The 12,035-nt window shown below is 41.9% G+C and overlaps 1 protein-coding gene across 1 annotated transcript; it reads right to left on the reverse strand.

Moving 5' to 3' along the window:
- Positions 1-1,396: 1,396 nt before the first annotated feature.
- MAGEE2 (MAGE family member E2) lies at positions 1,397-3,718 on the reverse strand. The gene has a single exon (XM_081043415.1). The coding sequence runs from the start codon at positions 3,517-3,519 to the stop codon at positions 1,948-1,950; it is 1,572 nt and encodes a 523-aa protein (XP_080899541.1). The 5' UTR covers positions 3,520-3,718; the 3' UTR covers positions 1,397-1,947.
- Positions 3,719-12,035: the final 8,317 nt, after the last annotated feature.

Below are 12,035 nucleotides of genomic sequence, written 5' to 3' on the forward strand. Positions count from 1 at the left end.
CCCTGCCTCACAAACACATACAGATTAAGGGTCCAAAGAGGCTGAAGAATGAGAGGCTGTCACTTTGGCAGGTAGGCAGGATCCTACTTCACATCACAGATTTTGAGTTAGATACCCTCCTGCCTAACAACTCCACCACACTGCATTTTCCAGAACCCCTTTAGCTCATATTCTCGTCACTGGAAATCCCGACCTTAGCATTCAGTATTCCTCATATTGCTAATGCTATGACACGTCCGATTAACTGACATGTAGTGGGACTATATCTTCCAGGAGACCGTAAAGTGCAACTGAGCAGCAGCGTCCCCAAGCAGGCAGCTCTAATTTGGCTTCTGCACAGCTGCGGGATTTGAGGCCCAAAAGGGTATATTGGGTATATCCTCTCTTCCTGTTCCTTCTCCCGGTGAGATGGAACTGAGAGAAATGTGGCTGAGAGAAATGTAAGCAATGTCTTCTAACACTCTCCCAATCTGGTAGGAGGTGGCAGTTGAGGGTAGCCCCTAGTGATTGAATGGATGAAAGGGCAGAAAGCTTATGGGTGCCAACAGGTGATGAAGTGTTAAACCTACACCCCTGGTAGGCAGCCCTTTACCTTTGCTCTCCCCCCACCCCGTGCTGTCATAGGTGACTTTACATATAATATCCACTACTGAGCTAGAGCTCCCTTACAGGAGTTATTACCTGCCGGCTCTCTAGAGAAGTATTGGGGGGAGCTCCGAGCAGGGTTATCATCTGCAAAGAGGGATCAAGATGAAGAAAGCCAATATAGTACCACTGACCTTAACAACGGGGTTGCAGAAATAAACTGTGGAGGTCCTCCAGGTAGACTGTTTGGTCTGACCCAAGATGCGAGGCCTTCAGGAGAGCCATCGTTACTTTCCAAAACTTCCTCTCTGAGGCTATGGACCTTTGTTATTTCTCTCCCACTCCCTCTCGTGCTCAAGAGTCTTTCTGAGCTACTTGTAAATCCCCCCTGACTTCATGAACCATCCTTCCCTCCTATCCCCAACCTCAGGTCTTACAAAACAAATCACTAAAGGACAACCTGTTCCCAGCCTTCTATACCACCAGCCCTGACCACCCCCCCCATTCATCCTTTGATTGACACCAGTGCCCCTTCCCCAGCCCTTCTTGTCCCCATCACCTTCTCCACTGTCCTCTCCCAGCACATAAAGTTTACTTGGGACTTACTCCTGTGGACTCATAGCACCCAGCTACCCCTATTATACTACTTGCAATAATATAATTGATGGTTTGCATCCATGGCCCTCGCCTTAATCCCTGGGGCTCAGCTGGCTCTTCTTTACCCTTATATTCCCAGCACAAAGCACTGTGCTTGGACTATGGCAGGTGATCAATAAATGTTTGTTGAATAAAAGAGTGCTTAAGCATGGAGTCTAATTCATTGTGTTTTTATTTTTCACTACACTCTGAAACAGCAAAGCAAATACAGGTAAATGCCAGTCATTTTTTTCTTTTTATACAACAGTACACACAAAGGGAGGTCATCCACCACAGATCGTGATTCTGTGCTTTTGTTGTGTGTGTGTGTGTGTGTGTGTGTGTTGTCACTATTGTTAGTTAACTCCTGTATCAGACCATTTTACTGATTGTTTGAAATGGTTAAGAACAACTTTATATTGTTTTCCACGTCACAGACAGATGTAAATATTACCAATATACTTTTACATAGCTATCTGAACTTTGATACTGGAGCAGACAGGGATGGTAAATGAGCAATTTCATTTATGACAACTGATCATGAACCTAATTGAAGGGTATATTAAGAGGAAGAAGTACTGTCAGAAATGGAACATTTATAGCAAGCACAATGTGTAGTTCCAACCCCGACCCAGCCTGACTTCTGATTTGGGACCCCACTGCCCATTTACCCAGAGCCCCTTTAATTGATGCCACCCAACTGAAGTGATACATTTCCCCCAGACTTCACATGGGGCCAAAGAAGAACATGGCAGTTGCCTCAGATCTGGCTCTGGCCTCCTCATCTTCTACAGCCTCCCTGTACTGCTCTGGCCAGTCCTGTGGTCGCTTTCTGTAAATCCTGGCCATGTACTCCAAGGCTTTCATTTTGGTGGTTTCAAGGTGAGCTCGAGGACCCCACAGAAGCTCATATTCAATTGGGTTAGAGTAGCACAGTGGCCTGCATTCCAAATAGCGCTGCCTCATAAGCTTGCAGGTGATGGCATGCTTTCTCCCCATGTCCACACCAAATCTACAGAGCAAATTCCAAATGCTGGCCTCCTTGACACGATTGCCCATGAGGAAAATCAAGCCCAGGATGGCCATCACATATTCTTGAGTGGGTCTCCCCAGGCTCTCTAGCATCATCTGCTCTTCTTCTGATTCTGGTTGCTGGACGAGGAGGTAAATGTGCTCGCTGGTGTCAACCTCAATCAGAGAGAAGCCATAGAACAAATCAAGGATTAGAGTAGCTCGACTGAGGATATTTGGGAACACATCCTCAAATTCTTTGCCAGTGTGAGCCAGTAGCTCATCCTGATGTATAGGCAGCAACTCCTCAGTGACATTAATGGCCAACTGGACCAACTCATTGGCCTTATCGTTCATAGTGTCCTCTGACCAGAACTCTAAGCCAGCAGCCTGGCTTCTCTCTTTGGCCTTGTCAGCTTCCAGGGCTTTGCTATACTTTTCTGGCCAGCTCCAGGGTTCTTCATCATGGGCCTCTGCCACAAACTTCAGGGCTTCCATCTTTGTGATTTCCCTGTGGGCTCTGGAGCCCCATAAGAACTCAAATTCGAGGGGATTTGTGCCATACACTGGCCAGTACTCCAAGAACCGCATGTGCACAAAGTCGGTAATGAGTAGGTTCCTTGTGTTCCCAAAGAGGTTATTGATCCTCTGGGGCTCATCCAATACATTAACTTTGAGAAGCAGGTCCCAAATGGAGGCTTCTCTTGCCCGGTTGCCATTCAGAAGGATGTGGCCTAAGACCAGAGCCAGGAGACCTGCCTTTGGCATGTCCAGGGATTCTGCAATCCGATCAGTGGTCTGCAGACCCCGTTTGCTGATTAGGTTGTAGGTGTCAGCCTGAGGATCAAGGACCCTCAGGTTCAACCCAAACACCTGATCCAGGTGGGCTGAGGCTCGTCTGAGGATCTCAGGGAACTGATCTGAGTATTCTCTGAGGAACTCCAGCATTTCTGTCTGCTGGATAAACCCCTCGGTTTGGCTTTTCATTCGCATGAAATTCACCAAAGCAATCGACCTGTCTTCTAGAGGGTCGTGGACCCTGAGCGCCCCCAAACGTCGGGACTGCTCGTCGATCAGGACCTCGAGGTCACTCGGGTCCTGCGCTGCCTGGGAAGCGCTGGTACTCTGAGGCTCAACTGGCGCCAGAGGGCCCTGGGGGTCATCGGGAGCTAGCATGGAGGTAGGGGACCCGGAGGTGTTAGTGGCCTGCATCTCACCCCAGCCGTCGCCGTAATCTGCAGTGGTCTCTGCACTGCCGTGGCGCGCATTCTGGCTTACCAGAGGCATGATTCCAGGAGACAGGAGCAGGAACGGGGCGGCCAGCGATCCGTTGGAGAGAGGATGGTAGGTGTGTCAGCGCCTGGGCAAAAAGCCTAGGTCAGACACACGGGAGCTGGGCGGACCAGGAGTTAGGGACCTGGTGAGAGGAGAGACCTTTCTACACAAACACCAGCCAGCAGTGACCGCAAGCCTCAGAGCTCTGAGTTTTGTCGCAGTCTACGCAGGCGCAGACAGGTTCTGCGGCGTGCTGGCCACGCCCCTCTCCTGTCCCGGCTCCAGCCTTTACCTCCGCCCCTCAGACCACTCTGTTTGAAGTGCTTGCTACTGAACCCGGACTTGTTAGAGAAGAGAATTCAAGAAAGGAGATAACAAACAGAGGTCAAGCAAAGAGGGGACAGATAGGAGATGCTCAGTGAGTCTCCACCTGAAGTTGTCCTGTGAGGTGTAAGGCACCGTGCTAACAGTCAGTAGAGGCTTCGGACAGGAGAAACAGGACGAGCATTCTTTTACGAATTCATTACTTCATCCACCCATTTAACAAGTACTTCTTCAGCATTGGCACACGCTAGGGACAGTGCTGTGTGCTAACGGTACACCAGACCACAAACATAAAGACCATCCCTTTCCGTGGGGACCTCCCACTGTGCGGTAGGCTCAAATGCTGAGAGCAATGAGAACTAACCCTTATGGAACACTGGTCACATACCAGGCACCGTTCCTAATGCGCTCACTTTCCCCATATTCAATCACTTAACCCCACATATGATGTAGCTAAATCTTAATTTTACAGATGAGGAAACTGAGTCAGAGGGCTGAATTTACCTGTCCAATCAGGTAGCAACAGTGGAAGAGACCACGATTTGAATCCACGTATGTCACAGTCGCAAGCATAAGTACTTTCTGTCACACCATCTGCCTTTCATACAATGTTTAGACCAATTTATGAAAAACGACTCCTATGACGTAGATAGAACTACATGCTCTATGGTGATAATTAACATATGATGCAAACACAGAAGAAGGAGCAAACTCTGGACTACAACTTAGTCTGAGGTGTTTTGGATTGGGAGTACATGCTTCAAGGAGGAATTGATCTCTCACTGACAAATAGGATGGGAAGGATTTATAACGGCATTCATTTTACGCTGAGGGATCAGCATCACAAAAGGCTCAGAGGACTGAAAATACAAAGTAAATTTGCGTAACAGCCACTCAACAAGTACGCCTAGAGTCAAAGTGCACTAGCATGGGGAACAGATGACAATGAAGCTCATGAGACAGAAATAATTTTATTTCCTGTTTCTTCATTTAGCAGTATGTCAGAACTGGTTGGGGCCCTACAACGTGGGAACACCAACATCAGAACAGGACCTGATTATTTAGGGGGTTTGAAGAAGCATCACCCAAACACTTTGACCAGGAACAGAGGTCAGCTGCTGTATTTTCTGGGAGTGTTACCAAAGTACTTGGGCTAAATCCTAGGCCTCAGCCATCAAGGTATACGGTGGAATATTGGGAAGGAGAAAAATTTACATAGGGTTGCCATCTGCAGCCACAATTGAAATCCTTCCTTAAATTCTTTTTTTTTTACTGTTTTTTTTAAATTTTTTTAAATTTATTAGTTTCAGCTGTACAAGACAAGGTAATACTTAGGCGTTCATCATTTATATCCCTCACACTGTGAACCCCCCACCCCCCATCCACTATCCCTCCGACCTCACACTGAGTCATCACATTATATATATAAAATTATAGTTGGCATTCATTAATGTTTAGATTCTGGTGTACAATGCCATGATCAGGCATCCACAGTATCCCTGAGGTGGTCTCCCAAATAGGACGCATGTCCATCGGATACCCAACAAAATCTTTACAACATTATTGAATACGTTCCCCAAATTAATTTTCAAAAAACCCTGAGGCCATCTTGTGGTTACCAGCTGCTTCCTAATCCCTTCACCTTTCCCTTTATCCCCACCCCCCCCCCCCGCCCATCTAACAACTCTCGGTTTTTTCTTTGTGTCCCCAAAACTGTTTCTGATTAGTTCATTCACATATTCTTTTCTTTAGATTCCGCATATAAGTGAGATCATATGGTACTCGTCTTTCTCTTTCTGACTTATTTCACTTAACATAATGTTCTCTAGATCCATCCATGTTGTTGCAAATGATAAGATTTCTTTCTTCTTTATGGCTGCGTAATACTCCATTGTATAAATGTACCACAGCTTCTTAATCTAGTCATCTACCGATGGGCATTTCGGTTGTTTCCATATCTTGGCTATTGTGTAAAGTGCTGCAATAAACATTGGAGTGCATACTGATTTTTTGAATTGGAGTTTTGGATTTCTCCAGGTAGATGCCTAGGAGTGGAATTACTGGATCATAGGGTAGTTCCATTTTCAGATTCCTGAGATACCTCCATACTGTTTTCCATAGTGGCTGCACTAATCTGCAGTCCCACCAACAGTGCACTAGCGTTCCCTTTTCTCCACATCCACGCCAGCATTTGTTGTTTGTTGATTTATTGATAATAGCCATTTTGACTGGAGTGAGGTGGTATCTCATTGTGGTTTTTATTTGCACTTCTCTGATGGTTAGTGAGGTTCAGCATTTCTTCATATGTCTTCTTGCCTTCTGTATGTCCTTTTTAGAAAAATGTCTCCTCAAGTCCTCTGCCCATTTTTTAATTGGGTTGTTTGTTTTTTTGGAGTTGAGTTGAGTAAGTTTTTTATAGATTTGTGATATTAATCCCTTATCAGATATATCATTGGCAAGTATCTTTTCCCATTCAATAGGATCTCTTTTTGTTTTATTAATGGTTTCCTTTGCTGTGAAAAAACTTTTTAGTTTGATGTAATCCCACATGTTTATTTTTTCTCTTACTTCCCTCGCGCGAGGGGATATATCAGTGAAAATCTTACTCCGGGTAATGTCCATGAAGTTTCTTCCTATATTTTCTTCTAGATATTTTATGGTTTCAGATCTTACATTTAAGTCTTTAAGCCATTTTGAATTTATTTTTGTGTATGGTGTAAGGAGGAGGTCCAGCTTCATTTTCTTGCATGTGTCTGTCCAGGTTTCCCAGCACCACTTATTGAACAGGCTGTCTTTACTCCATCGTACGTTCTTGCTTCCATTGTCGTAGATTAGATGGGCATATAGGCATGGATTTACTTCTGGACTCTCTATTCTGTTCCATTGATCTATGTGTCTATTTTTATGCCAGTACCATGCTGTTTTGATTACTGTAGCCTTGTAGTATAGTTTGAAATCAGGTATTGTTATACCTCCCACTTTGTTCTTATTTCTCAAGATTGCTGAGGCTATCCGGGGTCTTTTATGGTCCCATATAAATTTTAGGATTATATGTTCTATTTCTGTGAAAAACGTCGTTGGTAGTTTGATAGGAATTGCGTTGAATATGTATATTGCCTTAGGCAGTATGGACATTTTAACTATATTAATTCTTCCTATCCATGAACATGGAATGTGTTTCCATCTATTTATGTCTTCTTTCATTTCTTTCTTCAGTGTCGTATAATTTTCTGAGTACAGATCTTTTACATCTTTGGTTAGATTTATTCCCAGGTATTTTATAGTCTTTGGAGCATTGTAAATGGAATTGTTTTTTTAATTTCTCCTTCTGCTATTTTATCATTGGTATATACAAATGCAACTGATTTCCAAATATTAATTTTATATCCTGCTACTTTACTAAATTCATCTATCAGTTCTAATAGTTTCTTGATGGAGTCTTTAGGGTTCTCTATATATAGTCTCATATCATCTGCATATAATGATAATTTTACTTCCTCCTTACCAATTTGGATGCCTTTTATTTCTTTCTCTTGTCTGATTGCTGTGGCTAGAACTTCCAGCACTATGTTGAATAGAAGTGGAGAAAGTGGGCAACCTTGTCTTGTTCCTGATCTTAGGGGAAATGGTTTTAGCTTTTCCCCATTGAGTATGATGTTAGCTGTGGGTTTGTCATATATGGCCTTTATTATGTTAAGATATGATCCCTCTATTCCCACTTTCTTAAGGGTTTTATCATAAAAGGTTGCTGTATTTTATCAAATGCTTTTTCTGCATCTATCGATATGCTCATGTGATTTTTATTTTTCATTTTGTTAATGTGGTGTATCACATTAATTGATTTGCGGATGTTGAACCACCCCTGCATACAAGGGATGAATCCCACTTGATCATGGTGTATGATCTTTTTAATGTATTGCTGAATTCTGTTCGCTAATATTTTGTTGAGAATTTTTGCATCTTCCTTAAATTCTTGATGGCAATGAAAATTGATACATTCAGTTATCCTGTGCCCTTGAATTCCTTCAGAGGGCACTGCCTTCACGTGTGAGGACCATGCACTTACCTTTCACATTTTCTACATCCCAGGTGCTTTCTGTATTATACCTGGAAATTGAACCACTTATTCCCCTTCAACTCCCCCACCCTCTTTTTTTTAATTTTTCAATTTCAGTTGACATTCAATAGTTTTACATTAGTTTCAGGTGTACAGGGTATTGATTAGATATTTCTATAATTTAAGAAGTGAAACTCCTGACTAGTCTAATACCCATCTGGCACTATACATAGTTATTACCATATTATTGACTATATTTCCTATGCTTTGTATCCCCATGACTATTTTTCAATTACCAATTTGTACTTTTTTAAATTAAATTTATTGGAGTGACAATGGTTAGTAAAATTACATAGGTTTCAAGTGTACATTTCTATAATACATCATCTATATATCACATTGTATGCTCACCAACCAGAGTCATTTCTTCTTAATCCCTTTATCTTTTTCACCCTGTCCCCCAAACACCTTTCCATCTATCACCCCAATAAATCTAGTACCCATCTGACACCATACATAGTTATTACAAGATTATTGACTCTATTCCTTACGCTGTACCCTACATCCCCATGACTACTGTGTAACTACCAATTTGTGCTTCTTAATCCCTTCACCTTTTTTCACCCCCCTCCCATGTGGCAACCAAGAAAATGTTCTCTGTATCTATGAGTTTGTTTCTGTTTTATTTGTTTGTTTATTTTGTTCTTTAGATTCCACATATAAGTAAAATCACATTGAGTCTGTCTTTCTCTGACACTCCACTTAACGCAATAAACTTCCAGGTCCATCCATGCTGAAGCAGATGGCAAGAACCCATTCCCTTCCTTGGCTGAGCAATATTCCATTGTGTATATGTACCACTTCCTCTTTATCCATTCATCCATTGACAGACACCCAGGCTTCCTCCATATCTTGGCCATTGTAAACAATGCTTCAATGAACATATGGATTCACATGTCCCTTTGATGTAGCGTTTTGAGTTTCTTCAATAAATACCCAGAAGTGGGATTACTGGGTCCTTCTTTGTGTCTTGTTATAGCCTTTGTTTTGAAGTCTATTTTATCTGGTACAAGTATTGCTACCCCAGTTTTTTTTATTTTCATGAAATAACTTTTTCCATCCCTTTACTTTCAGTCTGTGTGTGTCTTTTGATCTGAAGTGCATCTTTTGTAGGCAGCACATGTAAGGATATTATTTTCTTATTCATTCAGTCACTCTATGTTTTTGATTGGAGCATTTAATCCGTTTACATTGAAAGTAATTGTTGATAGGTAGTTGTTGCATTTTATTATTTATATTTTTGATTTTTTTTTTTTAATCTTAAAGAAGTCCCTGTAAGATTCCTTGTAATACTGGATTGGTGGTGATGAACTCTTTTAGCTTTTTCTTGTCTGGGAAGCTCTCTATCTGTCCTTCAATTTTAAATGGTGGCCTTGCTGGGTAGAGCACCCTTGATTGTAGGTCCTTGCTTTTCATCACGTTGAATATTTTGTGCCAATCCCTTCTGGCCTGCAAATTTTCTGTTGAGAAATCAGCTGACAGTCTTATGGGAGCTCCTTTGTAGGTAAGTAACTGCTTTTCTCTTGCTGCTTTTAAGATTCTCTCTTTGTCTTCAACCTTTGCCATTTTAATTTAATGTGTCTTGGTGTGGACCTCTTTGGGTTCACCTTGTTTGGGACTCTGTGTTTCCTGGGCTTGAATATCCATTTCCTTAGCCAGGTTAGGGAAGTTTTCTGTCATTTCTTCAACTAGGTTTTCGATCCCTTGCTCTTGCTCTTCTCCTTCTGGTACCCCTATGATGTGAATATTGTTATGCTTGATGTTGTCCCAGAGGTCTCTTAAACTATCCTATTCCCATTTTTTAAGATTCTTTTTTCCTATTGCTGATGTGATTGGGTGTTTTCTTTATTTATTATTTTTTTTTTTGGGTTGCCAGTTACACAGTTGTATTCCAAAACAAACAAACAAACAAAAATGCTACATAGGAAAAAGATCACTCCCATATATGCTGTTACTAATGCTGCCATCGTTGAGTGCATATTCAAAACAAGTATCAGTTGGTAACAAATTCACACTCAACATTCTCCTCGGCCAGAAGATTGTCTGTATTATTGGGAATGGACATGCCAACGTTTTCTTTTTTTTTTCTTTTTTTTTTTTTAATTAATTAATTTATTTATTAGTTTCAGGTGTACAAAACAAGGTAATACTTAGACGTTCATCATTTATATCCCTCATACTGTGAACCCCCCTCCCCCCATCCACTATCCCTCCGACCTCACACTGAACCATCACATTATATATATAAAATTATAGTTGGCATTCATTAATGTTTAGCTTCTGATGTACAATGCCATGATCAGGTATCCACAGTATCCCTGAGGTGGTCTCCCAAATAGGACGCATGTCCATCGGATACCCAACAAAATCTTTACAGCATTATAGAATACCTTCCCCAAATTAATTTTCAAAAGAAAAACCCTGAGGCCATCTTGTGGTTACCAGCTGCTTCCAAATCCCTTCACCTTTCCCCTTATCCCCAACCCCCTCCCACACACCCATCTAACCACTCTCGGTTTTTTCTCTGCGTCCCCAAAACTGACTCTGATTAGTTCATTCACATAGTCTTTTCTTTAGATTCCATATATAAGTGAGATCATATGGTACTTGTCTTTCTCTTTCTGACTTATTTCACTTAACATAATGTTCTCTAGATCCATCCATGTTGCTGCAAATGATAAGATTTCTTTCTTCTTTATGGCTGCGTAATACTCCATTGTATAAATGTACCACAGCTTCTTAATCCAGTCATCTTCCGATGGGCATTTTGGTTGTTTCCATATCTTGGCTATTGTGTAAAGTGCTGCAATAAACATAGGAGTGCATACAGATTTTTGAATTGGAGTTTTGGATTTCTCCGGGTAGATGCCTAGGAGTGGAATTACTGGATCATAGGGTAGTTCCATTTTCAGATTCCTGAGATACCTCCATACTGTGATTGGGTGTTTTCTGCTACCTTATCTTCCAAATCATTTATTTGATCATCTGCTTCATCTAGTCTGCAGGTGATTCCTTCTAGTGGATTCTTCATTTCAGTTATTTAATTCTTCTTTTCTGATTGCTTCTTTTTTATGGTTTCTATGTCCTTTTTATGTTTGCTATCTCTTTGTTGAATTTCTCACTAAGTTCCTTGAGCATCCTTATAACCAGTGTTTTAAACTCTGTCTCTGGTAGGTTGCTTGTCTCCATTTTATTTAGTTCTTTTTCTAGAGTGTTCGCTTGTTCTTTTATTTGGGACATGTTTCTTTGTTTCCTCATTTTGGCTGCCTCCCTGTATTTGTTTCTGCATATTAGGTAGATCTTCTATGTCTCCCAGTCTTGGCCAGGTGGGCTTATGTAGTAGGTGACTTATGGGGCCCTGGCACAGTCACCCTAGTCATCTGCTCTGGTGCTCCAGGAGTGTCCCTTGTGTGGGTTGTGTGTGCCCTGCTGTTAGAGTTGAGCCTTGATTGCTGTTGGCACGGCAGTGGGTGGAAATGACCCTTAGGCTGACTGGCTGTGGGGTTTGGACACATCCACAGCTTTTGGGATGTTGTGTGGGGGGCTTACCCCACTGAGTGGGATTTGCCCCAGTGGGCTCTGGTGCCTGTTGAGACCATTCTTTGTGTGTGCTGCTTGTGGGGCTAATTGGGTGGTGCTCTGCTGTGGTCTGAAGCCAACCTCCAGGTATGTTGGTTGTGGGGCCTTTGGAAGGGGCTCTGGTGTAGGCCCAGGTCACCTGTGACCGGCTGGGATTACCTGGTTGGAGCTACAAAGCGATCCATGGTTGTTTGCTTCCTGTGCTAGACCTGGAGGCATGTGGGAGAGACCATGCTGAGCTAACTGGCCACTCGAGTATGTTTCTTTTGACATGAAAAAATATTCAACCATTGAAAGATATTTATATTGGCATATTTTAATTAGGTATAACTAACCAAGGAAATTAAATTCTCTTTTATCTTGTCATTTTAAAAATATTATTTTGTAAATAAAAGCTATCATGACTGTTTTAACTTAATTAAAATTTGAAGATTTTTGGAGAAACCAGTTATTTTTATTCTTTCTTTTTAAAATTAAATTTATTGGGGTGATTTGAAATAGTCTATGA

This window comes from Rhinolophus hipposideros (genome assembly GCF_964194185.1).
Source record: "Rhinolophus hipposideros genome assembly, chromosome: X".
Lineage (NCBI taxonomy): Eukaryota > Metazoa > Chordata > Mammalia > Chiroptera > Rhinolophidae > Rhinolophus > Rhinolophus hipposideros.